The sequence below is a fragment of the Mercenaria mercenaria genome, chromosome 19 (assembly GCF_021730395.1).
Source record: "Mercenaria mercenaria strain notata chromosome 19, MADL_Memer_1, whole genome shotgun sequence".
NCBI lineage: Eukaryota > Metazoa > Mollusca > Bivalvia > Venerida > Veneridae > Mercenaria > Mercenaria mercenaria.
Window position 1 is genome coordinate 16,386,940 of NC_069379.1, and position 26,315 is coordinate 16,413,254.

A 26,315-nucleotide genomic window follows, 5' to 3' on the forward strand; every position below is an offset into this window, starting at 1 on the left:
GATGTTGATCATGACTAGCAGATGACCTGTATTGATTTTGAGGTAAGAAGGTCAAGGGTCAAACAAGTTTGGCTTTGACATTGGCTTAGTTCTGTGACAAGGCCATATTGTGGGTGTTTAAACCGGTGGGCCGGCGGTCTAGTTGTAACACGCTTGACTGTCAATCCAGACGTCCGGGGTTCGAATCCCGGTCCAGGCACTGGAAATTTCTGAGATGCTCTTGAGTGTCTCCCACCTTACTAGAGGCCTGTACTGGTTCTTCCCAGGAAGACGGCTTCGCGTGTATTGGTGCTATACACCAGGCATGATAAAGAACCAGAATGTCTATTCGAAAAGAGCTAGGCTAAGTTAGCCGGACACGTCTGTATCTGAAAAGTTCTCTCTGTCTGTTCTGTGGGCTTTATCTCACTCTGTCCCTGTGGTCAGATCGCTCTGTTTCTGAACTAGTAAAGGATGATTTCGCGCCCTGTGTGGCTGCAGTTGCTGTAAAGCGCCTTTGAACGTGTTTATCATGATAAGGGCGCTATTTAAATCTGGTATAATAATAATAATTCGTCACTCATCTGACAACTCCAGACTGTGTAAAAATATATTCAGGTATAATCAGAAATATGATCGTTCAAACTCCCGAAAAGTATCAGAGCTATGTTTAAATTCGTGAAAAAAAAAGAAAAATGTATGCTTGTGAACAAACCCTGCCTCTACAATGAAAGTTTTGCTTGATTAGTACGGTTTCCTTCTGTACAACTGATTTTCTTCTTTTGAATTACAGTTTTCTTTGATACATTCAATGTTTTCATTGATACAATTTCACTTATATTATTTAGTTGCTGTTTTATCATTTTTATACACTCACAGTTTTAAATTAATTGTAAATTACAATTGTTTTCTATGACGTAAAATCATTAATGCATTAAAATGTAATTTTGTTTGGTTTATAAAATTGACGTTTCTTTTTATTATTCGTTTACAGCTGGTGAAGCAGTGGACGTCGTTGTGGTGGTCTGTTCGATAGTAGCTCCCGTCGTCGTTCTTGCAATTGTATTGGGTGTAATAATAGTCAAAAGGAAGTCAGAGAGTCATGAGAGATACTCTCCAAATGATGCAGAATTACACGGACTTTATGATAACCCATTACCAGTACAAGATATACAGTATGTTCAAAATAGACGTTGAAACTATGGACATCACAGTAAACATTTGTTCTGCAGTATGGCAAAATACTCGTTTAGAATTATTTATTTGATTACTGGGATGGATGGAAAAGGAAATCCACTGTACCTATCTAGTTATTTACGATGTATCTTTGGAATGAAATAAATATCCTCGGATGACCAAACTGCGCCACTCTAAGCTTTAACTGTAAACGTTATATAACTAAAAGATATGAGACAATTATAGTTCACTTACCAGTTATGTAAATCAAATTTCCATCGATTCATTCAAAATTCAACAAAATACTGAAGTAAATAAATGCTCTGTCTTCTCAAAAGTTCAGTCAGTCAGTAAACTTCCGCCATATTGTTTTGTGCCTAACTCCGCCCCCAGTGTGACGTCATGCGTAATATCAGCAGTCTCGTGAAATTTACAATATTTAAGGCAAAACTTAGTAATGTTATTAGTTTCTGAACAATTGTACAAAAGTAACTTCAAAACACTAAACTGTTTAAACTGTTATAACTGTGTATTTTTATACAATTTATTCCTCCTTATCACAGTGGGGACATAAAAATTTGTCACCCTTCCTAATCACTCTGACAGGAGTACAATAGATTAAATGAACCCAATGCATGCATGGAAGGTCATTTCTCATCCCATCACACTGTGCCCACTTTGCAAACACCAGAGAGACACTTTTAGATAGCTCAGTAGGCGTGATCTTTTCACATACACAGCACAGTGACTGTTCATCATCAGAGTCACTGTCACAGCTGGGGATGTCGGGCAGTAAGTTAATGTGTGATGGTCCAGGTTGATGTTCCATAGCAGGTGACACTTTTTTTGTTTTTAATTTCTTCTTTTTATCATTACATTGAGTCTTTCCTGACTGCTTTCTCTTTGATCCATTTCCTTTACTTTCATGGTCCTTCATCCTGCTTATAACTTCATCAGTTACTTGCTTTCCTGCCACAATCTTACTCATAGTTTTTCTTGTTTTTCTCTCCTTCTCACATTTTATGTTTATTAGCTGAGATTCCTTCCTAGCAAATACTTCAAAGGGATCAACAGACTTGTCCTGCACCTCAGCACAATCATCAACTTCAATGCCCCCTTCTACAGTGGCCTGGCTGTCATTTTCATCTGCTTCTTGGACGTTATTAGGCTTGTATACTTCTGCTGGTATAAGCGATTCAGCTGGAATGGCATCTTTGTCCAATGGAAAAATACCAGTACGTTTGAATGCAGACTGAGCATTTTCTGAAGATAAGGCCTTTGTATATACACGGCATGCTACCTCACATACATTGTAGAGGGTCAGAGTCGCTTCCGTCTGCCGCATCAGCTTGTGACATTCTGAATTGAAGATACGTTCGAAAGGACCGTAGCAAGAAACATCAAGGGGTTGAAGAGTGTGGCTTGTATGTGGGGGAAGATAGAAAAATATGATGCCATTCTCCTTAGCCCACTCACAGATACCCACAGAAACATGTGACTTATGGCCGTCTAAAATCAACAGCACTTTTTGGTTTTCGCGCCCAGGAATGAACTTCACAAAATGATTCATTAAATAATGTCTGAAAATAGCTTGGTTGGACGAGCCAGATTCACTGACCATTGCATCTGCTTCCGGGGATTTTCCGTCAAGAAGCTTTGGGTTCATTCGTTTCCCTGGAAAAACAAAAAATGGTGGTATGGAAGCACCACTTGCACTGATACATCCTAGAACAGTCACAGTCTTTCCGCGGCCAGATGTCACAGCTGGGGGGCAGTGTGAAGAACTTCCAACTATGTGGGGTGGTTTATGCTCTGTAGTTATTCCCTTCTCATCCAAATTATAGATAAGATGAGGCTTGTCTGTTAAGGAATGTTCTTCAAGACATTGTTTTAGGTTTTCAAAGTATGTAGATACAGTACTGTCTGATGCCATTCTTGCTCTAGAATATTCTAAATTTCTAGGTTTTAGAACTCGCAGTTCCGGCCATCGGTTGAGAAACCCCCGTATCCACTTTAGTGACAATGATTCATCTTTACGTCGCTTACCAAGTTGTACTGCAAGATCGAATGCCAAATTCACACATTCCTGGCGTGTGTAACCATACCCATAATTTGCCATTGTTTTAATGTGATTAACAAGCTTGGCTTCCTCCATAAATGAGAACAAAGGGGGTTTCCCAGTGGTCACAGTATCAGGATGCACTTTTCCATTTAACCTGTCTCTGAGAGTAGTGCGTGGCACATTAAATAACCGAGCTGCTGTTTTAACTAGCATGTTATTCTCTATGCATTCCTGGTATGCTTGGACAAGTGCATCTGGTGAATAATTCCTATTAGTACGCCTGATCTTTTGAGGTTTGGGCTGAAAATAGAGGGAAAATGAAAAAAAATCACTAACAGTACCAGGGACGAAAAACTATTAATTAAAATAAGCTTGGCCTTAAAATTAATATAAAGTCACGTGACTTTCATTCATAAAAATGTAAACATTGCAGACGTAGCGTCCTGGATATTTTTACCTCTACGTTTTGTGTGAAAAAAAGGGAATTAGAAGGTAAGTTATTTTGCATTAAGAAAAAACACATAAAAACAGTTGGTGGAGATAAAATTTGCAATATTTACCTGTTTGTGCCGCATTTTGGCTTGATTATTTCTTCATCGGATTTACTACGATATAGTTAAAAAAAATTCTCACGGTCACTCTCGCGCGTGGTAAAGTCTCGCGTTATTACAAGAAAAACAAACAAGATGGCGCAGTTTGGTCAGTGGCGCAGTTAGGGCATCCGACGATATATAGGGCATATCAAACTAAAGTAAAACTAGAAGCAGAGCTTTATAAGACAAGTTGGCCGACACTAGAAATGTGCGTAAGAACGGAACGGAGTGTTTTATACATTTGTCAAAAGAATGCGTTTAATAAACTTTCTAACATGGCACAAATTGATTTCCAGTTAAACAAAGAAGAAAATCAAACGCAATCCTGCGATAAATAACGGTTGACGCACGGACCGGTAAGAGAGCATTATGACGTCAATTTTAACGTCATGTAGCCACCTGACGTCCGATACATTACTCCTCGCGTAAATGAATTCCAGCATAATATCTATTGAAATATATCAACGTGCATGTCAGAATGAAAACAATCAAGGCCTTCTTGTGATTTATCATCTAATTTACCACGGTTCATCGTTCAGATGCTTCATTATTTAATTTATTCAATTCCTACGCATCTGAACTCTGAACCGTGGTAAATTAGACGATAAACAACACGAAGGCCTTGATTATTAAATAACATATGTCAGCACGTGTTATAAGGATATGCTGAGAAAAAAGAGGTCTTGCACCCTATGTAAATCGAATTTCTTTAGGGGCGTGTGGGGGAAATAAGCATGTGTATGGTTAATAAATAACTGACCTACACAGAACTCAACTTGTTAGACAGGAGTGTGTAGAAAATATTGCCTACACAAAGTCAATTTATAAAACAGGTGTACAAGACAGAAAAGTTAGGTATTAATTTTACGAATATGCTTAGTAACATATTGTACCTTGTAAGTGATTATGTGACAGTTTTGAAGCTGTACTTTCACAAATTGCGCCACATTTTCATTATCTTAATTTATTGTTACAGACAAATGGCAGCATCATTGTATTCCATCATTGCATCAGATTACATAATTTAAATAATTAACATACAATTCTTTAGTTTTCAATTAAATAATCACCAGCTATATTGTTTAATGGCTGGCACGATGTGATGGAGTTCCATCAATAATACATTATATGGCTCAGGTTTTTCATTAAATCATGACTGTTTAAATCACTATGTGTATAGCGAAACATACTGCAATATGGGACAATTCTTGATAATTACTGCCACATTTCGTATACATTTTAAGTATAATTGCAATTAATCCTACTGTAAAGCATTTTCCATTCGAAACGCAAACTACCTTGAGTTTTCCGTCTGTATCATAATGTGAAAAACATATTTCATCAACATCAATGTGTGTTTGTCTTGTATTCTTAACAGTAAAATTTTGTGATGTCAGATAATGGTTACAAAGATTTGGGATTGTATAGAAATGTAAAATTTAATCCAGATAAGAGCTTAGTCGTATCCATTATCTTCATTGTTATGAATGTGTCAGGAAGTGTCAGTTTGACGCAACCAAGGGGGAGGTTTCTTTAGGTAAATTTATTTATCGTAAAAATTTCTGGGAAACTGTCAACATTGCTGTTGCGAAAGGTGCCTATTTTGGCTGTGAAAGCGGTCATGATGGCACTAGCTGTTTTCTGAAAATTAGTTCCAGTGTAGAGATATGTATGGCCACATATCGGGATTTATAAGAAAACCAATGAACACGCATTTGCTTAAAGTGAAGTCTGGTATATTTGCCAAACACTTGAAAAAGAATACCAATAGAAAATGTTCCCATTCCTAAATATAGAGCGGTTGGAAACACGATAACATTTCAGAATCCAGTAGAAATGTCGTCGGAGTATGATGTGTTCGTTTTTCCAAATGCAGTCGAGGAAAATTGCAACCGAGTAGACGAAGGTGAGGGGTACCGAGGGTCTGAAATTAAGATATTCCCGGTCTCATTTCGTATCGTTTGCATATACAAACACAAGTGAACCGACAGTCCACCATCATTCAAATTTCACTTGGCATGGAAACATCTCCTTCATTCGATGCAATAGTGTGTGACCGTTTTAAATAAAAACGGCAAACAAGCAACTGGGATTAAATACTAATTATGTACAGTATTTTATTGGTATAGAAATAGAGCAAACATTATCATACAAACCAGCTAAATCAAAACTAAGCAAACATCAATAAAATAATGCAGCAAAATATCAATGCTATACTTCTTTTCCATATGAAAGTGGTCTAATATTTGTTCTGCGCAGTATGAGAACGATGGACCGTTCTGGAATTGTCCTGTGTAGCTCATTACAGAAATAAAGATCACACGTACCTCTGTCTCTTTCAAAAACACAAAGCCTTTGTTTTTTTAAATCTCTATCTAGTTTATCTATAAAAAATCAAAAGCTCAACAGCTGAAAACGTATTCTGCGGGACGCATTGTCTAATTTACATAGTTTGTTCTTAACCCGTCAATATCATTACAATTATTTGACTCCTTTGTAGGATCCATTCTAAATTACGCATGTCCGGTCTGGGGTTTTACTAAATCAAAGGAGATAGAACGAGTACACCTAAAATTCTGCAAAGCCATATTAGGTGTTAAGCTAAGTACAAGTAATGCTGCTGTATACGGGGAATTAGGGAGGTACCCGTTATTCATAACTAGATATATACAAATAATTAAGTACTGGTTCAAACAAATCACCACCGATAATATCATATTGAAAAATATATATCTGAATGCCTGTAGCAAATGTGATAACGGCGCTAATAACTGGGCCAGTAAGGTAAAAAAGTTTTTGCATAATCTAGGATTTGCTGAAGTATGGGATTTCCCCCAAAGTGTTGAAATAAATTTATTTTTACCGATATTCATGCAAAGATTAATAGATTGTTACTTGCAGCAGTGGCGTACTGACATAAGAAATAATAGCGTGTTAACACATTTATATTTTTATATTAAAGAAGATTTCTGCTTTGAAAAATACCTCAAACTATTTCAAAGTAAAACTTTCAGGTCTGCTTTGACGCGACTTCGTGTATCTGCTCACAGGCTCCGTATTGAGTCTGGGAGGTATGGTAGAAACCGTCTAGAACGTCATGAAAGAATATGTCAGTTTTGCGATTTAAACGATGTCGAAGACGAGTACCACTTCATTTTGAAGTGTAAAGCATATGAGCAATTAAGAAGTCAGCTTATTAAACGTTATTATTATACACGCCCTAGCATGTTCAAGTTTACGCTATTGTTACAGTCCAAAAACAAGTCCATCTTACTTAATTTATGTAAATTTATTGTAAAAGCAAATAATAGTCGAAATGAACTATCTACTCACCTGTAGATTACCAGTTAGCAAATAGAGTAAATGTATTTTAAGAGAACTTTTATATTTCCTATATGATTAAGCATCTCACAGAGTTTAAATTGGAAAACATATCTCATTTTCGCTTTAATTCTGTTCATTCTCCACTTTGTATGATGAATTAAGGATTAAGTTAATAGCTTCTAAATACTTCTTCTTTTTCAGCTCAGCACATTTGTATTGCTTTGATGGAATTTTGTCTCTATTTTGTATTGCAAAAGTTTTCCATATGTGTTGTCATAATATTAGCCAGTTTCATTGTATGCGTGACCTCTAAAATTGTATTATGTAAATCATGTTTAACAATGTACCTGTAGTGTACTCGTTAATAAACTTTCTGTTCTGTTCTGTTCTATGACCTTCTTGTTGCAGTAACAACATTAGATGAACATTTTTACAGCTATTTAGCGCATTGAAATCCATTGCACACTATTACAAAATATGTTCTTTTCTGTTTAAAATATCCTTCATTTTCCTTCATATTCATTTCCATTGCGTACTGACAATAACTTAAAACTAAAAAGAAGCTTATGGGATAATATAGCGGGCGGCTTTGGAGGTGGTGACGGGATACTATAAAAAATATCAAGAACTTAAAACTAAAAACAGCTTTTTGGGAGGGTATAATGTTTATGGCAGGATAATACGAAATCAAGAAACTAAGCGTAAACAAAAGAGAAACTAAGCGTAAACAAAAGAGAAACTAAGCGTATTCAAAAGTAACAATGTGGATCGAGTAAAAGGATAAAATAATATTGGTGGTGTTGACGAGATAGCAGAACCTGTAATATCCGCTAAAATCTCTTACGTCTTTTAAGGTAGTGTACTTGTAAGGCCTAAAAATCTTTGTTTCCTGTAGCATGCTTAAAAAATATCATATAATTTTTTTTTGATTACTTTTATTTAAACAGACTTGTAAAAAATTATTTTTGTGTCAAAATAATTGATACAAATAAGAGGGATAAATGCATTTTGAACATCAGTAAGTTGATTTGTAACATCACCTACAACGTTTAAAGCATAGAAAAGGCAGTTTTGCAATTGTTTGTTAAAGAGTTTTCTCCAAATTCATAAAAACGTTTAGGGCCGGGCCAAAATTTTAGGGTAGGTCGGGATACCGGAAAGAAGCATTTTTTACGCCTAATTTACTCCTTTTGTCAAGTTACGTATTTTCCGTTTGACACGGAAATTCAAGTGTGCCTTGAGCTACTTTACCTCGGAAAAATGCTGAAGTGCCTATTATAGTAAGGAGATTCATGCAATCGCATGGGAATCGTTTGGTTGCCATTACGGATGCACTACCTTTACTTAGATTTGGAGAATGTATTATTTCAGAAAAAGATGTCCTCCAGCTATTGTTAAAAACACATTTACGCTATCCTTTTTCACATTTCTTCTTGGGTACACTGAACCAGTAGAATAACGGTTTTGTGTCATAATAACTACACTCATTACGCTAGCTTTCAATATCTAAGTATAAGTAAAACATGTTTGCCCGCCACAATAGCTCAATAGGGAGAGTGCAGATATACGGATAGCTGGTTTGTGCGTTCGAGCCTTAGGGAAAGCGTATGTTCTCCTTGAAGATTTGCGGAAAACAGGTTTGTACTAGTACAGAACCCAGGAACACTCGTCGTTAGGTTAACTGCCGGCCGTTACATAAATTAGATATTGTTTAAAAACGGCATTAAACATAAACCCAAACAAACAAAAGAAATGTGTTTGCTATCTGTATAAACCCTGTCTACATATTAATGACATATACAACGCAGTTATCATTAACTACAATGTAATGGTGGCATGTGAGTAAACGACAAAACTTTCGTTCGACTTTCACAACTGTATGGATTAACTTAAGAAATAACTTGTCCGACAGTTCCCTAAATAATAATCTCTTTTTAAGAGCACCCTCTGATAGTTTAGCCATTTTGTATAGCAAAGAGCAACGCAATAGAACAGTTGATTCTTCTATAATCAAAATATCGAGATGCTCTTTCAAATCACTTGCTTCCTCATGTGATACTTTTCCTCGTAGCAAATTCCTAGACGGAATCATGTAACTTGGAAGGCATCCAAAATCTATACAATTTTTCATCTATTCAAGTGTCTGCAATAATATCTCAAAGAATATGTGTCTATGAAAGGTGTCCGATCTGTTTTCAAACACCCAGAAGATCACACTTGTCACTATGTATGAAGTTATATTAGCGCATATTGGTTTCAGTTCATGTTTCGCCAGCATTTTCATTGCAGCATACACCCTTATCTGCGTGTCATTGAATGAGCGTACCAGAGCTCTCTCTGTGAGTGTTAAAGAAATTCTCCATTGCAGAGTCTCCTCTTTACTACCGGACATTCCAACATATACAACAAATACATCTGTCTCTTTTACTGCATTCAGGTCATCTGAACTAAGACAGGCATTTTGTCTCTCTCGTTTAAACCAGTCGTCTAATACCGATGGGTACTTACAAGGAAATGCTTGAACAAAGTCCATAGACAAACAACTATTAGGGATTGGAAGTGGAAATTGGAGTGGCTGTGCAGGTCCAGTTACTTCATTCCATCAGTAATTTTTGCTGATCCATCCTACTTCTTTAACATGTTCGCCACCATACTCTTCCGCTTCGATCACTCTTTGACCATTTTTCAAATACTCATTGTCCGTCAATGATTCCATAATTCTAGATGTGATATTTCTGTACTTTTTGGCCCATGTAACATGTTTTAAATGCAATTTTGTATATCCTTCGGGAACATCATCTAAATCAAGTTCAAAGGCTACTTTGGAATCTGCCGCTGGATACTTTTTATTGCTGGCTGAACAAGCATCATCTCTAGATCACTTTTCCACGAAGCTGCCATTTCTTCACCATGACTTCCAGGAACAATAACATTGATGCTTTCCCTCCAGTTTCTATATATTACCCTGGTCAAACAGTCCGCTGCATTGTCATATATTTCGACCCTTTCCTTCAAAAGTGCCTTCGTATACCATAGTTTGTCAAGGGCCTCATTATGAAAGAAATAAGGTGACCATTTCTTTCCATACAATAATTCATATCTAGTTATCAGCTGATAATGTTCCATCTGACAACAGCTTGAGACACGGAACAAAATGTAGCTCAAGAACTATGTAATATTTGAAAATTGCTATCTTGGAGTGGAGCCTACTGATTCACGTTAACGGCACCGCAGCTATGTCTACCAATAATGCAATTTGCTACTTCTTGTGCTGTGTCCAATCAAAATGTCATTATAAAATATGTTTTACTCATGCCTAGATATGTATCACTATCTTACTGAAAATACATAAAAGTTTAGCACAAATTTAAAGGTTGTTTATCAGATTTTAGTCATGCTATGGATTTGTGTAAAACGTTTGAAAGGATGTAGACTTAAAGTATGATTTAAACCATTTAAGCATAAGTATCAAAATGTCAAGAATATCAAATTGCACAAAGATATTTTGTACCATTATTAATTACACAACAAAAATTAAATGCATAGGATGATCCATTTGATTTTGTTGGATTTTCTTGGGGTTAAAGTGACACCGATATACTTATGTGTCACAAGGCAACTTTCTAGCTTTTTGTTTGTTGATGACAACCACAGGTTCCCCTTCGGGCATTACTTCTTCACGGGCGAACCGCTAGCTCGAACCATCGACCTACAATTAGCCGTCTGGCTGATCTTGATCTACACTATTCGCTAGTGAGTCAGTAAATTTTCATTGAACATCCCTTCAAATAATTAATGATACTGCCCAAACTGAATGATGGATCAGTTCATTTTAGAAATTTAGCAGGGTAAGGGTTAAGGAACTCATTAATCAATTGCAACATTCGGAGATTTGACATGTCCTTCTGCAGTTGTTCTTTCGTCGTATATAGCTCTGATGTATCAAATCAAAGACTTGTTAGCATCCTGTGTATTATGTCATTTTTAAAGCTGTGTATAGTCAGCTAGAGTCTTTCTTTTGTTAAACAAGGTACTCTATATGAACTCCAAAGTGATTTTAGGAGTACTTACTCCACTTACTTTTGCCTTATTCACCTGTCTGACCATATCAAAAAGCAAAATTCCAAAGGAATGATCATGCTGGATCTCCAGAAAACTTTTCACAGTTGATCATAGAATCATTTGTAATAAATTAAAAGAAATGGGTGTGGAGTCAGTTGAGTGGTTTCACTCTTACTTGTCTGCTCGTAAACAAGCAGTTAATGTTAACAATTCTATGTCAGATCTTACGAGTTTTTCATGCGGTGTTCCGCAAGGAAGCATTTTGGGCCCTTTGCTTTTTCTGTGCTATGTTAATGATATGAGTATTGATGTAAGTAATAAGTGCAAATTAATTTTATTTGCAGATGATAGTGCTATCCCATTCTCACACAATGATCCCAATGTTATTAAAATGTTCTAGGAAGAGAACTTGAAAACTGTAGGAAATGGTTAGTTGACAACAAATTATCACTGCTTCTTGGTAAAACTGAATTTATTTTGTTTGGTTCTAAAAGAAAATTAGAAAAGCTTTACAAATTTAATATATGTTGAAATGGTCATACCATAGAATCTCAAAAGTCTGTTAAATATCTTGGAAGTGTATTAGATAACATTCTTTCTGCTACATCCACAGTTAACAACAATGTTAAAAAAATGTCAATGCAAAATTGAAATTTTTGTATAGGCAAAATAATAGTTTAAACATGAACACGAGAAAGAATTTATATGATTCTTTAATATAATGTCATTTTGACTATGCTTCCTCTACTTGGTATAGTGGTATTTCAGAACAGATGAAAAATAGATTACAGGTTACTCAAAACAAAGCTGTCAGGGTTATTTGTCACTATGATTTTAATTGATCTTTGAAAATGTCAGATTTTTGTAATACTGGCTAAATATGGAAAATAGTGTTAATCTATTAAGACCCGATCATGTTCACAAAATATTGAATAAAAGTTGTCCAGCTTATTTGCATAATAATTTCTCTCTTGTCTCTAAGAAATATTCTTATAGTTGCAGACATAGTGTTAACAGCTTTCGTGTACCTCAGGTTGACAGTTTCAGGTTTATTACTTTTTATTATCAAGCTATCAATGGCTGGAATAGCCTTCCAAATAACATAGAAAATTAAACAAAATAATAATAATAATAATAATAAAAAAAGAACAAGCATACAGTTAAAACAAAAACAGTCAAAATGAGGCTAATTTTATTTTTTATTAGTTGTATGATATCAATTCATTATTGGTATTCAATATTCCTAATTTATTCTGTGATATATTTATCATAATTTATTTGAATGTAACTGTGATATTTGTAATAATTGAAATAAACAAATTTTAGATTTTAGTTAGGGATTTCTTTGACAGGCAATTACAAGTAACTCTTGTTTAGATTATTAATCAAGCTAGTAAGAGTTGTCTTTCTTGGGCCAAATTTAAAACATTTTGTACCTTGAATATTTTTCACAGAGACCCCATTAGAAATAAATAGAAATACTTTTTGGGTTATCCTGTGATATTTATTTCTCATAATTTGTATATGTTAAAAAGGTTAGTTTATTGTTCTTTTAAATCAGTTTGAGATATAACAAGTAGCTATTTCTGTGATACAATTTGAATGTTTTTTGTAATAGTGTTTGTTCATAATGTGATATTTATAAAGTTTGTATTCAGTGACACATATATTTACGAATTAATCTAACTTTCTTTTCAAAAATTCAATCCAACATCTGTGACTCACTGTAGGTCTGGATCGCCGGTATAAATTACAGACTCCAGTATATACAGGATGTAAGGAATTTGAATGAAAAAGTGATAAATGTATATATTTTGCAACCATAGTAATAATAACCCTAACCTTTAGTCAGTATTTTACACATACTATACACTAAATGCGTGCGGATATGCAATAATTTGCGTATTCTGTCGTGCGCTCCAGTTGATAATCACTTCCGGAAATGCGTAGAAAACCGCCGCAGGTATGCAATGAGCAACGTTTTTTTTTTTTTTTTTTTTTTTGTTTTTTTTTTTTTGTTTTTTTTTTTGTTTCTAAATATGTAATGTTTACTAGAAGTTTTCATTTTAGTTCCATTGCATATACTTACTGATAAATGCCAAGTAGCTAATCATTATAGCCAAATGATAAATGGTAATACATATACTTTATGATCTATATCTCTTTTAAGTAATGAATGTAACTTTTAGTTTTTGAAAAAGATATAAATAAATGTTTTACCAGTCTGATTTGAAACAATAGCTTGTTTTACGGTCATTGGAATATGAGGCCTTAACATTTTACCCTAAAATATTAAAAAAAAAAATGTTTTAAACTGTGACAAATTTATGTAGCGAATGCCAAACACCATTCAAAACATGCATTTGTTCACCGATATATTCATCACTTTATTTGAACAAGGACTCAGCATAATTAAGTGTTTCACATTAAACAATTAACGATCTGCATTTATAATTTGACATTTACCATTTGACAGTCAATATTTGACATAAAACACTTATTGAATAATTAATATAAAGCAACATAATACCTTGACAATGGCTGAATGCATGAATAAAATGTACAATAAAATAAAACAGGATACCTGTGCAAAATGAACAAACGAGCAGTGATATTCATACTCCATATTCGTAAACATTTTCTGCGAAATTCTAAAATGAAATCATTTGCTGCTGTATACATGTATAGATAAGATGTGTTGCATTTCTGAGTTTATATATATAGAGAGAGAGAGAGAGAGAAAAAGTTGAAAATTTTACTTAATCTCAGTTTTCCGACGTAATCATACAAACAAAAGGCGACGCTGTTTTATGGATACGTTGTTTTATTAATAAATGGCATATTAACAGTACAACCAGGTGAGAAAAGTTCTTGGAGCTTTTCAAAAAAATGTTGAATTAATAAAAAATACGATTTCGGCATATTTTGTTCGAAAATATAGTTACTTTCCTCTTTTTAAATTTTCAATTCTTAGTTTCTTGTTCAAGCCTGGTGCGTATGATCAAAGACATGAACATTTTCTGGATTTTGGATCTTTTGGTGTTAATGCTACTTTGTCAGAAAATTTTTGCATTTACTTATACCAGCAAAGATGGTGTCAAATTGAGCTATAACTTTAGATTCAAACAATCGTGTCGTGGTGAAAAGGATAGAATTGGCATATTGCCAGGAATTGCACTTCCGGAATGTGTAAAAGAATGCGGTATGCGCCCGAAATGCGGGGCTCTTAATTATAAAAGACGGTACAACGCTTGCTATCTTTATTCGTCAGAAGAAAACGGAGGAGACAGAAGTAAAGAAAGTTGCGTAGAGGTCAAGGCATCAGACATTGAAATTATAGAGGTAACTTTTTAGTATTTCTGGGTACATGTACTAACAAACTTTGATAATACGACAGTTGAGTCCAATAAGTCCAGGGGTGTTAAAAGATAATCCGTCATAAAATTAACTTGAGGCTATATTGCAAAGTAATTATTAGTTACCTGTATTGGAAAAATAAACAGTGTCGATTGTATTGAGGTCACTGCCATATTTATCAAAGTTTATTAATATACGAATAATATAAACAAACATTATAGCATTTTAACTGAGTCAATTTCAAAGCCCAATGTGTACGTCTATATGTTTGTACGTTATGGAAACCTTTATATGAGCTGCGCCATGAGAAAACGAACATATTGGCTTTGCGACCAGCATGGATCCAGACCAGCCTGCGCATACGCGCAGTCTGGTCAGGATCCATGCTGTTCACTTTCAAAGCCTATAACAATTAGAGAAACCGTTAGCGAACAGCATGCATCCTAACCAGACTGCGCGGATGCGCAGGCTGGTCTGGATCCATGCTGGTCGCAAACGCACTATGTTGGTTTTCTTGTGGCGCGGCTCATATATTGTACTCAGAAAAAGCGTCTAGTGAGAACACGTAAAACTTGAGATTGAGTTTTTACGGGCAAGTTTTAAAAGCAACGTGAGACTGACCTGTACAGACGTGTTTTAAATTAAGACATCTTAAGCTCTTTATTTATTTATTTATCTATTTATTTGGGTTTAACGGCGCACCAACACAGTATAGGTTAAATGGCGCCAAACAGGACCACAAGTTTTGGTTTTACATCTCATTTACATCGAAATAAAAATCTTACTTGTATGTAAATAGCAGCAAAATGAAAATTATCTGGGTGTACTCGTTATGTGAATTCCTAAATGCTTCTATTTTAATATTCTTAATATAGGGTGGTCAAACAACGTACCTTTTCGGTATCGTACAAACGTGGAAAATCGATTGATTCACATAACATTTCTGCGAATAAAGTGTTTATTATTTGATAGATTTTAGTAAAATTAAAAAGCGTCGAACACGGAAAATGCGTGCCTTCCGTGCCACAAATGCTGATCATTTCTGGAACACCCCGCCAAAATATTTTTATCGGACCAAATGCATATGTAACGTACACACTGTAATTCGGTGAAGTATTTGAAGAACGTATTGATAAAGTCCGGCAGTCGTTTTGTGCCGAGGAAATTGTTCTGCCTTCGACGCTTTTATGTTATTAAAATTCATTCAGTAACAAGAAAACTACAAACACAAATGTTGCATGAATGGAGGGATTTTTCTCGTGTGTAGGACAGGCGGTAGAGGCCTCTTTATTGTAAGAGATGGCCACTGTGTAGGTGATTGACAGGAGACAACTGTCAATCACGCCAAACAACTGTCTAATAAGACAAAATGTATGTTTTTGAAATACAAAAATAAAAAGGAACTAATTGAATAAAATAAAAACAACGAATCAAAAATTTGACTCATATTGAAATATTTGGAAAACAACATTTAAATCGAAAATGAATACTTTGATAACTCTAATACATACAATATTATTATTATTATTATTATTATTATTATATAATGTCTGAACTTATTAATAAATGTTTCGACGAAAACTTAATTGTTGATTGTTAAAGATATTAAACAACGTGGTATATTTGCAAGCATAGTCATTTGCCAAATTTTCAAGGAGACAAAACGGGCCTTATTCTTTCTGTCCAGACACATCTTGCAAATAGAAAGTTTTGGTGAATGTGTCTGTTTCTTTCTTTTCTCAGAGAACCGCCGGTGACGCCTGTACCGAAGACAACACACGTGACTCTAGCGAACAAACGTGTAATAAATACACAGGTATATAGTTTACTTTTTTATCCTTTCATCGTATGAACACTCTATCTTTCCGGTAATTAACATATACTTATTTATATGTCTTTCGTTTGATGTGAGAACTCCTGTTTACTATTGTGGTGTCTTCCTTTAACCTTCACAACGTTGCAAGTCTTTCTAAACTCTTTTCAAGACTCCAACCTTGAGACAAGCTGTGAAAGACAAGCGGCGTTTCTGAAATGTTTAAACCGTGTATGTATAAGATATTGAAATTAAAATTATATTCTGTTTTTCAATGATCTCTTGATCTCGACGTACTTTGAAAACCTATGTTTAACTTAGGTGACTGATACACATGTTTTCAAGTCAGATGACATTGTCTTATATTTAAAACCTCGTCTAACAAGTTACCTTTATTGTGAAAGTGAAAAATGATAAACATAAATAGCATAAAAGATTCCGACCTTCACAGATATTCACGCAGTAAAGACTATCGAACAATACCAAAAAATACTTCATTCATATCGTACTGATAACTTGCTTCATCCGACAACCTGTCATGTCGGTTTATACACCTTCTCGAAAAAAGGGAGTGATTTTTTTTCTTTTTCTGCAGAATTCATGTACGATTAACTAAAATTAAATGGTAAGATTATAGGAAACATGAACGGTGTTGATGACAGCATAAATAAAATTGTGATTGATTTTCTCTTTTCATTCAGAATGCGTGTATAATGAACCACCATTAAATGGTAAGATTGTAGGAAACATGAACGCTGTTGATGACCGCATACAATATAATTGTGATTTATTTTCTCTTTTTATGCAGAATGCAAGTACAATGAACCACCATTAAATGGTAAGATTGTAGGAAACATGAACCGTGTTGGTGTCCGCATACAATATAAATATGGATGTTTTCTCTTTTTATTCAGAATGCAAGTACAATGAGCCATCATTAAATAGTAAGATTATATGAATGGAATCATGAACCATGTTGGTGACAGCATACAATATAATTGTGATTTTTTTCTCATTATCTTCAGAATGCGTGTTCAATGAACCACCTTTAAATGGTAAGATTGTAGGAAACATGAACCGTGTTGGTGACCGCATACAATATAAATGTGATTTCGGATATAAGGTACCAAAAGAATCTGAATATGCCGTTTGCCAGTCTAACGGAAGTTGGAGTGTGGTCGTCGACAATTGCACAAAAAGTACGTAACCTGCCAACCATATATTCGCTGAAAATAAATCAAGATATAACTAAACGTAAATGAATGTGTTGATGCCAGTAACAGAAAGAGAAACTTTCCGTTCGCGAAATAATTATTTGGTTTTTCCCTACTTCCCGAACGGGGATCTTCTTACTAAATATATGCCAGAAAGGGAAACTTCCCGTTCGTGAAATAATTATTTGGTTTTTCCCTACTTCCGAACGGGGATCTTGTTACTCGACAGAGATCGAGAAGTAAAATAACACTTTTTGTCTTATTTCATCCAAAAGGCCTAGTTCATACGAATGTACAGTATACGAATGTACAGTATATCATTGCATAAAGTACACTACCTTTAACCTAAAAGATGCATCTAAAGTTCTACTGTTCAACATCCAAATCAAAGTTGTAGTGAAACAGTTTAACATTGTCCTGATTTCAAGGATTAAATAAATGTTATTTACAAATCTTTTGCGAGCATTTCAGAACTTTCAATTATGTTTATATTTCAACACATGCAGGTTTTGTTTTTCTCCAAATTCTACAGGCCCGAATCCATTTTATGCAATAGCAGGGGGTCGAACGTCTGATAGTTCATGGACTTATACTCCAGATAAACCGGTTCGATCTGGACATTAATAAAGCTTGCCAAAAATATCGATTGGTCATTCATGTATTACATGTATGTTAAAGGCTAGCAGAAATAGCTTGAAAATGTTGCTACTAGAATGTACCAGAAGTTAAAATATGAACCATAAACCGTATCAGATAATAAATGCGTTTGTACGAAATGGTGAATATAGTCAAACGCATATGTCACATTTCTGATATGTGATATTTTCGGCCGTATTTGTAACAAATGTGTGAAAGCCACACATGTAATGTGTAAATTATGATTCGTCCACTGATGCAATGTAAAAAAGGCGACGAAAACCGAAAAGGCAATGAAACGTGAAAAGGCGACGAAATAAAAGGTGATGAAACGTGAAAAGGCGACGAAATAAAAGGCGATGAAATGCGATGAAATGTAAAAAGGCGTTAAAATGTGAAAATTCGAAGAAATATCAGGTTGGCGTAATAATATTATTTTGAAGGAATGGCGATCAGCTTCTTTAACATCTCGATACTAGAAAGCAATAGAGCATTATATTGTAGAACAGTAATCTCTTCTTGCTGACAGACATTTTACCTTTAATTTCAGTTGAAGAGACAAATGTTGCCCTAGGGAAACAGACTGTCATGTCAAGCGCACGTAACGGCAACAATGGAACAGAAGGCGTAGATGGCAGCACTAACCAAAATTTCGGGGGAGGATCTTGCTTTCATACTAAAAATGAAACAGACCCATGGTGGCGGGTCGATCTTGGGGCTATATATTTTATTGTCAATGTAACATTATTCAATCGCATCGGTGGTACATGCAAGATTGGTGGATGCAGTAAGTTAGCGCCTTTTGTTCTCATTCAGTTGATTATACCTTTAAATATATTTACAAGAAACTTTTATTTGGCAAGACCAAATCCGTGGCTCTAATGACCTTTCCTAACTTTCCGTTACAGTCTCAATCAAAGATGAGTATTATTCAGTCTCCCATTAAAATTTATCAAAGTACACAATCTTATGACTAAACGTTAATAGTAAATATATTTTAAGAGAAATTTAACTTTTTACACACGTCATGGGAATTTTGCATGGCGCACATGTTGGGCACCATCAGTTCAAACAAGAACAAGAAGGCCATGATGGTCCTAGATCGCTCACCTCTAGAGTGTAACATCACAGAAAAGTACCAATTATGTTAGTAAGTTATACATGACACATTTCTTCAAAGTTCTAAAGGCCTGCAGATTCATATCAGAAAGTTATCTTCAATATTTTTCAAAATTGTCATAGAAGAACAACAAGACCGGTTTGTTGGCAGTGGTATTTTTTCTTCTTTTTTTTTTCTTTGTTATTTTTCTTTTTTCTTTGGATTTTGTTTTTGCTTTTTTTGACGAATCAAGATGGCTTGAACAAATTCAGTAGTGGACACCACAACTAAATTGCATAGATATCATTGACATAATTATTTTGGAATTAGGTCAGCTATTTTAAGTTCCCAACCTAATATATATACATATGGGGAAAAGAAACAGCGCGCTCTGGTGGACAAGGTGTTGGCAAATCGAAATAAATTGAACAACCTTGGTTGATTACAAAATGATATATTCCAAACAGTGATTTGTCTTTAAATAAAATCATTGAAGTTTCGATGCGAAGGAATTATATCAAAAGGGATCCGCCCGAGTGATACATTAATACGCACCAGAACGACAAACAATGATTTTATTCAAGGACAAATCACTGTCACACATCATTCCGTCAAGGATTATTATCTATTTTGTTAATTTCCCTCTGGTTCTTAATATTGAAGATTTAACTTATAGCTTCTGCTCTATATACAGTTAGTTAATAGCTTTTTGGTGTTGCTCATTGCAGGCTTGGAGCGGTCTTCCGCGCATGTCCGGAAGTGATGCACAGCAAAAATATACACACGCAAATGATTGCATGTCCGAACGCAGTATGTGTATAACATGTATAATATACTGACTAAAGGTTAGGATTAGTATTGACATCGTTACAAAATATATATATTAAAGAAACTTTTCATTCAAATTGTTTGAATCCGGGATATACCGGAGTCTGTAATTTATACAGGCGCTCGAGATATACAGTGCGTTACAGGCATAGTTTTTCCTTTTTTAATGTTTATCTGATCTCTTTAAGCAATTTTAGATTAATAAAATAGAAATTTAAAGTGGAAACTCCACAGGTCGTTCAACACAACAAAAACGAAAATGTTGCAGGCTCGGTTTGAAGGAGCCTGTTCATGGACGGTAGTGGAAATGCATGCTACCGTCCACGCCCTCTAGTCCCGGGTTGAGAAGAACTCAACGTTTACACATGCTAAAAGTACTAAAAGCAATTTAGAGACATCCGCAGAAGTATTCATACGGCGGTGCACATGGAATCTTTAATGATACACGTGTTGCGACGTGTAATTCCATGAAAAGCGGCGTATGGTCCCCAGATAAAATAATGGGTTTGCCCCAAACGAGAAAACAATGGGCAGAACTAAACAAACTGGAATTTAGAAGGGGGATCTGAGGTTATGGAGCCTGCATATCATATGAACTGTCAAAAGACAAAATTAAAAAGCAGGCACCATATCCAAGAGGTGATTATACAATACTCAAGGCTATTAAAACGGGAGTATTGGAACCACCGAGGCCGAAACGGTCATGCTGAGAAACTAAACAGTACCAATAACGCGACATAAAAGTCGTGCTGAACGATCTGAGAAGATCGAAATATAACAGCACTGATTGAATGTACAGAGAGACATTTTACGGCCGCCACAAGAACGACACTAGTCTAATTCACGGATTGGTTGAATATGCATATGGAATTGCAAAGGTTTATTCGCTGTGTAAAGTGGCTTCCCATTGGTGTAATATATGTCGGATGTGTTTCAAAACTGTCCCGTTTCATAATCTTATCCATGATAACAGGCCAAAATAAAATAGAATTAAACATTTAGGGGAGAAATGTACGTTTTACCGAAATAGCATTTTCATGAAAAATAAACACTCTCGGGTTGTGGGTAACCAAATTCAAATTGAAAACAAAACAAGTGTCCAAAACTAATGTTCAAACAGGTATATTTCTTGTTGCTTTATGGAAGGTCTTAGATAGTCCTTTCAACATGGTTTTGTTAAAACCGAAAAGGTTATGAAAGGGTCAGAACGAAATTACTATATAATGTTGACCTAAGGAAATTGAGTTTATTACCTTTTATGTAAGTTTCACTGAGTTTCAAAACAATGTGTGTCTGCCTTGTATCACGTTTGTAAAGTAGGATGTCAAATAATTTGAAACTTGGGAAGTGTTTATGGATATTGTTGGCACTCTGCCAAGTCAGGTTGACGAGAGCAAGAACTGTTTTAGAACTAAATATTTGTACACGTTTTGATTTTATTGATAATAAATGTTTTACAGATGGTCGTGCTAGTGACTTGAGGTTGAGTATGGGGATGACACTGAAGTCTATGAATGTTGCTGGCACTGTGTTAGGTCAGATTGAAGATATTCATACGTTCAGTTTCCCTGACGGTAAACAAGCTAGATATGTTCAAACAACACTTGAAGGACAAAAAGTCCTGCATCTTTGCGAAGTTCAAGTGTTTGGATTTCCAAGTAAGAATTTCTAACAGGTCCACATATATCTGAAAATCTTTTAAAATGTAACACTTACATGCATCGGTATAAGTAAACTCACCACAACAAAGTGACCAACCCTCATATTACAAAGAAAAAACTCATTTCAGTCATTCTGAACACACACGCGTAATGCAGTACAAGTGGACACTTTAGCCCCTTCCTGAAAAAAAAATGTTTTTCACAGATCATTTGCAGACTCATTCAGACAACGTCATTTCAGGATAGTTTTAAAAAACATAAAAAAATAATAGTCTTACATTGTAGGAACATAATGTAATCTAACCTTAAGGAGGTAGGTTACCTTAATATTTGTATGTGCGCATGTCCAACCGGAAGCTAACGTGGCGTTTTACGACGACGTTTACGGCAAACTAAATGTGTTTGTATATCCATTCTTCTGATATAAAATCATGATCCTGTCTTCGATCTGATGCTTAATGGTTTATTAAAGCAGAAATAATGAATAAATTGCCGAAGAAATGCTTCAAAACATTGTTGCTATAAAATGACGTTATGAAGTTACGTGTCAGTTCCCGAGCAAAATAGTTTTTTTTTCTTTATTTGAACTATTTTTAAAAAACCATTATCTGCTGAAATATATTTTACGAGTCTTTCGCTCTGAATAATGATCAATAGTTTGTTTCTTTTATGTAGTTATATTGAAATGTTATGCGGAATGTAAGAAAATGGATGATGATAATTGATGTTATTGGGATTATAGCTGGTTAAACGGTTACTTATTACGACCATTTACAAATTGGGCAGTTTGATTTGAAATACCTATTTTCCAGTTTCCGTTGTCAATTTGTTACTTATATGCTAAAACTAAGCTCTACACTTGTTCAAGTTTCAGTAGAAAATTGTGGTTTCTTGAATTAAATTGACTATGGAAACGAAGCCCCCGACCAATATATCTAAATGTAAAATGCAAAAGCGTTGACACTGGTCTATCTAAGGAACACAGCTTCGGCTTTTTGTTTGCATTCCATGAGAATAATAGCAGCATGCAGAACGATATTTCCACATAAAATGTCAGACAAGGGGTACTGGTGTAACTATTTTAAGCTGTGAAATGTGTTTAAATAAATGCAAATAACACGAAAATATTACTTACTTTAGTAATAAGTTGTTTTATAGCTACATTTAATAAGAAAGATAATTAAATTTAATAGTTTTTAATAGTTTTAATTAAATTTAATAGTTTTTAATAGTTTTTAAGAAATTACGATAAAAAGCAAGATATAAGCTATTTTAAACATATCTGTTGTCATGGTTACTTTAAAATTTAGGAAAAATAGGGTACCATGTACAGTGCTTGGTATTTTGCTAATTATATTACCAAAATATTCCATGTTGGCCATTAACAGAACGACACTGAAGCCGTCGAAAAACCCGTTTTCATACATAGTTGTTGAACAATTAGAGAAAATGCGCTACCATGGAAACACCAGCCTCGCGACATAAAAATTTTAAGCTTATATTAGACAGCTGGCGCGCATATTAGTAAAATAATCAATTAAACGGACTTCTACGGATAACAATGAAAATACACTGAAAAGTGTTAAATATCCGTGTTTTCATCGTGTATTCTTTCAATATATATAAAAAAAAACATTTGGAGAGTCATGTACTTCACACCTGGATAAGACTTGTACTTGAAGGGACAGAGATACATTAAATTGCACGAAATACAAAAAAAAATGCTCCGGTTCATCTAATTTGAATTTACCCTGGAAACAAGGTAACCTAACTTAATACACCAAGTAGATTTCATACAGCCGCAATCATTATATAATATATATGTTATTCAAACACGACCAGCAAATAACCTGTTTACATGTAGAGCAAAATCTATCTCGAGTTATTCTGCAATATACCACTCGCGTGCAATGACGTCATCGGATCCAGGTGCGTAGTACGGTCGTAAGAAGTAGTTACCACTTTTTTTCTAACATTTTTTATACTAGTATGTCGTGTTAGAATCGAAATAATAAATTCCCAAGTGTGATTTATCGTAGAATAACCCGAGTTTTTTCGTTCTTATGCGAAACAATATATCACTCAGGCCTACGGCCTTCGTGATATATTCTTGCGCATAAGAACTCAAAACTCGGGTTATTCTACTATAAACCACGTTTGGGAACTTATTATTTCTCACATATACTGAACAGCAAACGAAACTATCCAGTTTTAAATCACTTGTGTTTTTTCATATCACATTACACTTGAAAAACTTCACATGTAAAATTTAAAAAAGAATCAATCAACCGAGAAGTCAATAGTCCCGCAATAGCCGTTTTGCACGAAATTCACTTGCGCCTGTAATTAACAATTTTCTTTGTGAAATTTTATCGTCATTGAAAATATTGATAATTGGCTAACTCGAAAAACAGCATAAAGTTTAAAAAATATTGTTGGTTGCACCGCACGACTGAATCAAATTTAGCGCGAGCGCCCAATTTGGATGTTACAATGCAACTGACGCGCAGAAGATATAGCCTTTCAAACGGCTATTGTGGGACTACTGACTTCACGGTTGATTGATTTTTAAAAATTTATTACGTGAAGATCTTCAAGTGTAATTTTGGTATGAAGAAACAACTCAAATTTGAATTTATTTTTTTATATTTCAAAATATACCAGTTATACATCTAGATCGTTTCTTTTGCTGTTCAGTATACATTACACATATTGTTTTGGTCTAAAGTTATATGTCAATAACTGCCGGTATGTTAGAATAATATACTTGTATTTCTCATGTTTTAATGCAAATCCTATATAATTACCATTAGGGATATACAGAAGAAGACAGTTTTTGTTTCTGTGGCGGGTCTTTAATTCATCATTGTATGCAAGTTCATTGCACAAGGAAGTAAAATACCCATTGCATCCGGATAATACTATAAAAAGTTCTTACTTTAACATACATGACTATCTCAACGGAAGCAGCCATTTCCGCACATTTTATGTCGTCCTTGTTTAAATATATTCCAGTAAGAAACGAATGCATATGAACTATAATATTCCTAATTCACCAAGCCAGGCATGCCTTGTTTCACTATTCCTATATATGACACTGTTCCTATATATGACACTGTCAGATACCTTTTCAGTACGTTAAGAATGAAGCACAGGCGTAACACCGTTTGAAGCTTAATCAATAACGTGTAGGTTAGTTTTGTTGAGATCGTAGATCTCCTCTCCAAAAGAGATCACAAACAATTTCATACCATGACTTTTTTGTAAGGAAAGGATATAATAATGTGCATATATTTATTGATAGAACTTCTAGCGCTTGTGGATAATGGTAAACCAAATCTCTTTAGATGAAATATGTAACTTTACCTCCATCGTGCCTTCTCTAGAATAATCAAAGCACTGAGAGTACTGATGGAGCGGTGACCTCTCTAGAATAAATATCAGAAGTGTTCAACTATTAAGGCAGTTGTTAAGTCATGTACATGTACTCCCGACGGAAACTGTTCTCCGGCGAAAAAATGGCAGATTCAAAACAGCATTGCAATTATTATTTTGCTTCATTAAGTATAAAATAATTGATATCAACTTACTTGACGACTCAATTTTCAACCTTTTATAGAGCTGAATTGAGAAACACCAGTATTAACATTTCTTTTGTTTTATAAAAATCTATCTGTTGGAATAATTTTGACAGCAATATATTTTTCTTTGTTTCAGTTTACTAAATTATATAACTTACGATTCGGAATTGGATGAATCGGCAAGCAGGACTTAAACTAACTAACTACAAGTTATTCGACTCCTTTATAAAGCAACCGGAATTTTAGGGGAAGTGTGGTTTTAACTTTTTAAGCACGGAACCAAACAACTGACTTTGGTTATTGCACTAATTATGACAGCGACAACGTGTAGTGTAATTCGAATATATACACTGTAAAAAATGGGAACGTGTAACACATTTTGCCGGTGTTCGAAAACAAAACATCTCCGTTTTTAATCTAAACACATCTGTTCTACTCAAAACACTATGTGTTTTACATATGTTTAGTCGCTGAACGTAAAACGGTAGTGTTTTAATTGAAAACGATTCGTTTTCTTTTCATAAATCATTGGTGTTATTGAAATGTCGTAGTATGATAGGCAGCAGATTGAAACTGTCATAAACGAAACAAAACACCAAAACAATCAGAAAAAAAAAAAATTTTCAAGCTGATTTTCGAGGAAGTGCAAAACACTTAAACGCCAACTGTTTTACTGGTGTGAGTGTATAGTGTGCAAATCGAGTACGCCAAATAATCTCTAAAATGTTTTGACGTCGTAGAAAGTTTAGTTACAAGAAAGTGGTGAATAATGCTATAAACTATTTTTCTTATATAAAATATTTCATAAATATAATATAAAGTTTAAGTATCTATGCGATAATTTACTGTAGGTAAGCGGTTGATTTTGATTCAGAGATTCACATTTTTGGCGGTTCATGAACGACGAGTGCAGTGCTCAGGCTATTTTTA

The 26,315-nt window shown here is 34.6% G+C and overlaps 2 protein-coding genes across 4 annotated transcripts in view; both read left to right on the plus strand.

Annotated features, from left to right (window-relative positions):
- LOC123542781 (von Willebrand factor D and EGF domain-containing protein-like) overlaps positions 1-7,459 on the plus strand; it is a 78,422-nt gene extending 70,963 nt beyond the window's left edge. For all 3 annotated transcript variants that reach the window (XM_053531540.1, XM_053531542.1, XM_053531541.1), the window contains one exon: positions 974-7,459. In XM_053531540.1, coding sequence (XP_053387515.1) covers positions 974-1,176 — 203 coding nt within the window. In that variant the 3' untranslated portion in view covers positions 1,177-7,459. The remainder of the gene's footprint in view (positions 1-973) is intronic.
- A 6,941-nt stretch (positions 7,460-14,400) lies between these two features.
- Positions 14,401-20,078, plus strand: LOC128550976 (uncharacterized). Its single transcript, XM_053531189.1, has 6 exons — positions 14,401-14,538; positions 16,297-16,369; positions 17,068-17,097; positions 17,392-17,565; positions 18,767-19,003; positions 20,044-20,078. The coding sequence occupies exons 1-6, from the start codon at positions 14,401-14,403 to the stop codon at positions 20,076-20,078; spliced, it is 687 nt and encodes a 228-aa protein (XP_053387164.1).
- The last annotated feature ends 6,237 nt before the right edge of the window (positions 20,079-26,315 follow it).

Coding starts and splice junctions, on each gene's coding strand:
- LOC128550976 (XM_053531189.1), top strand. CDS start 14,401: ATGCGCCCGAAATGCGGGGCTCTTAATTATAAAAGACGGTACAACGCT. Junction 16,370..17,067: donor AACGTGTAATAAATACACAG/GTATATAGTTTA, acceptor CTTTTCATTCAG/AATGCGTGTATAATGAACCA. Junction 17,566..18,766: donor CGTCGACAATTGCACAAAAA/GTACGTAACCTG, acceptor CTTTAATTTCAG/TTGAAGAGACAAATGTTGCC.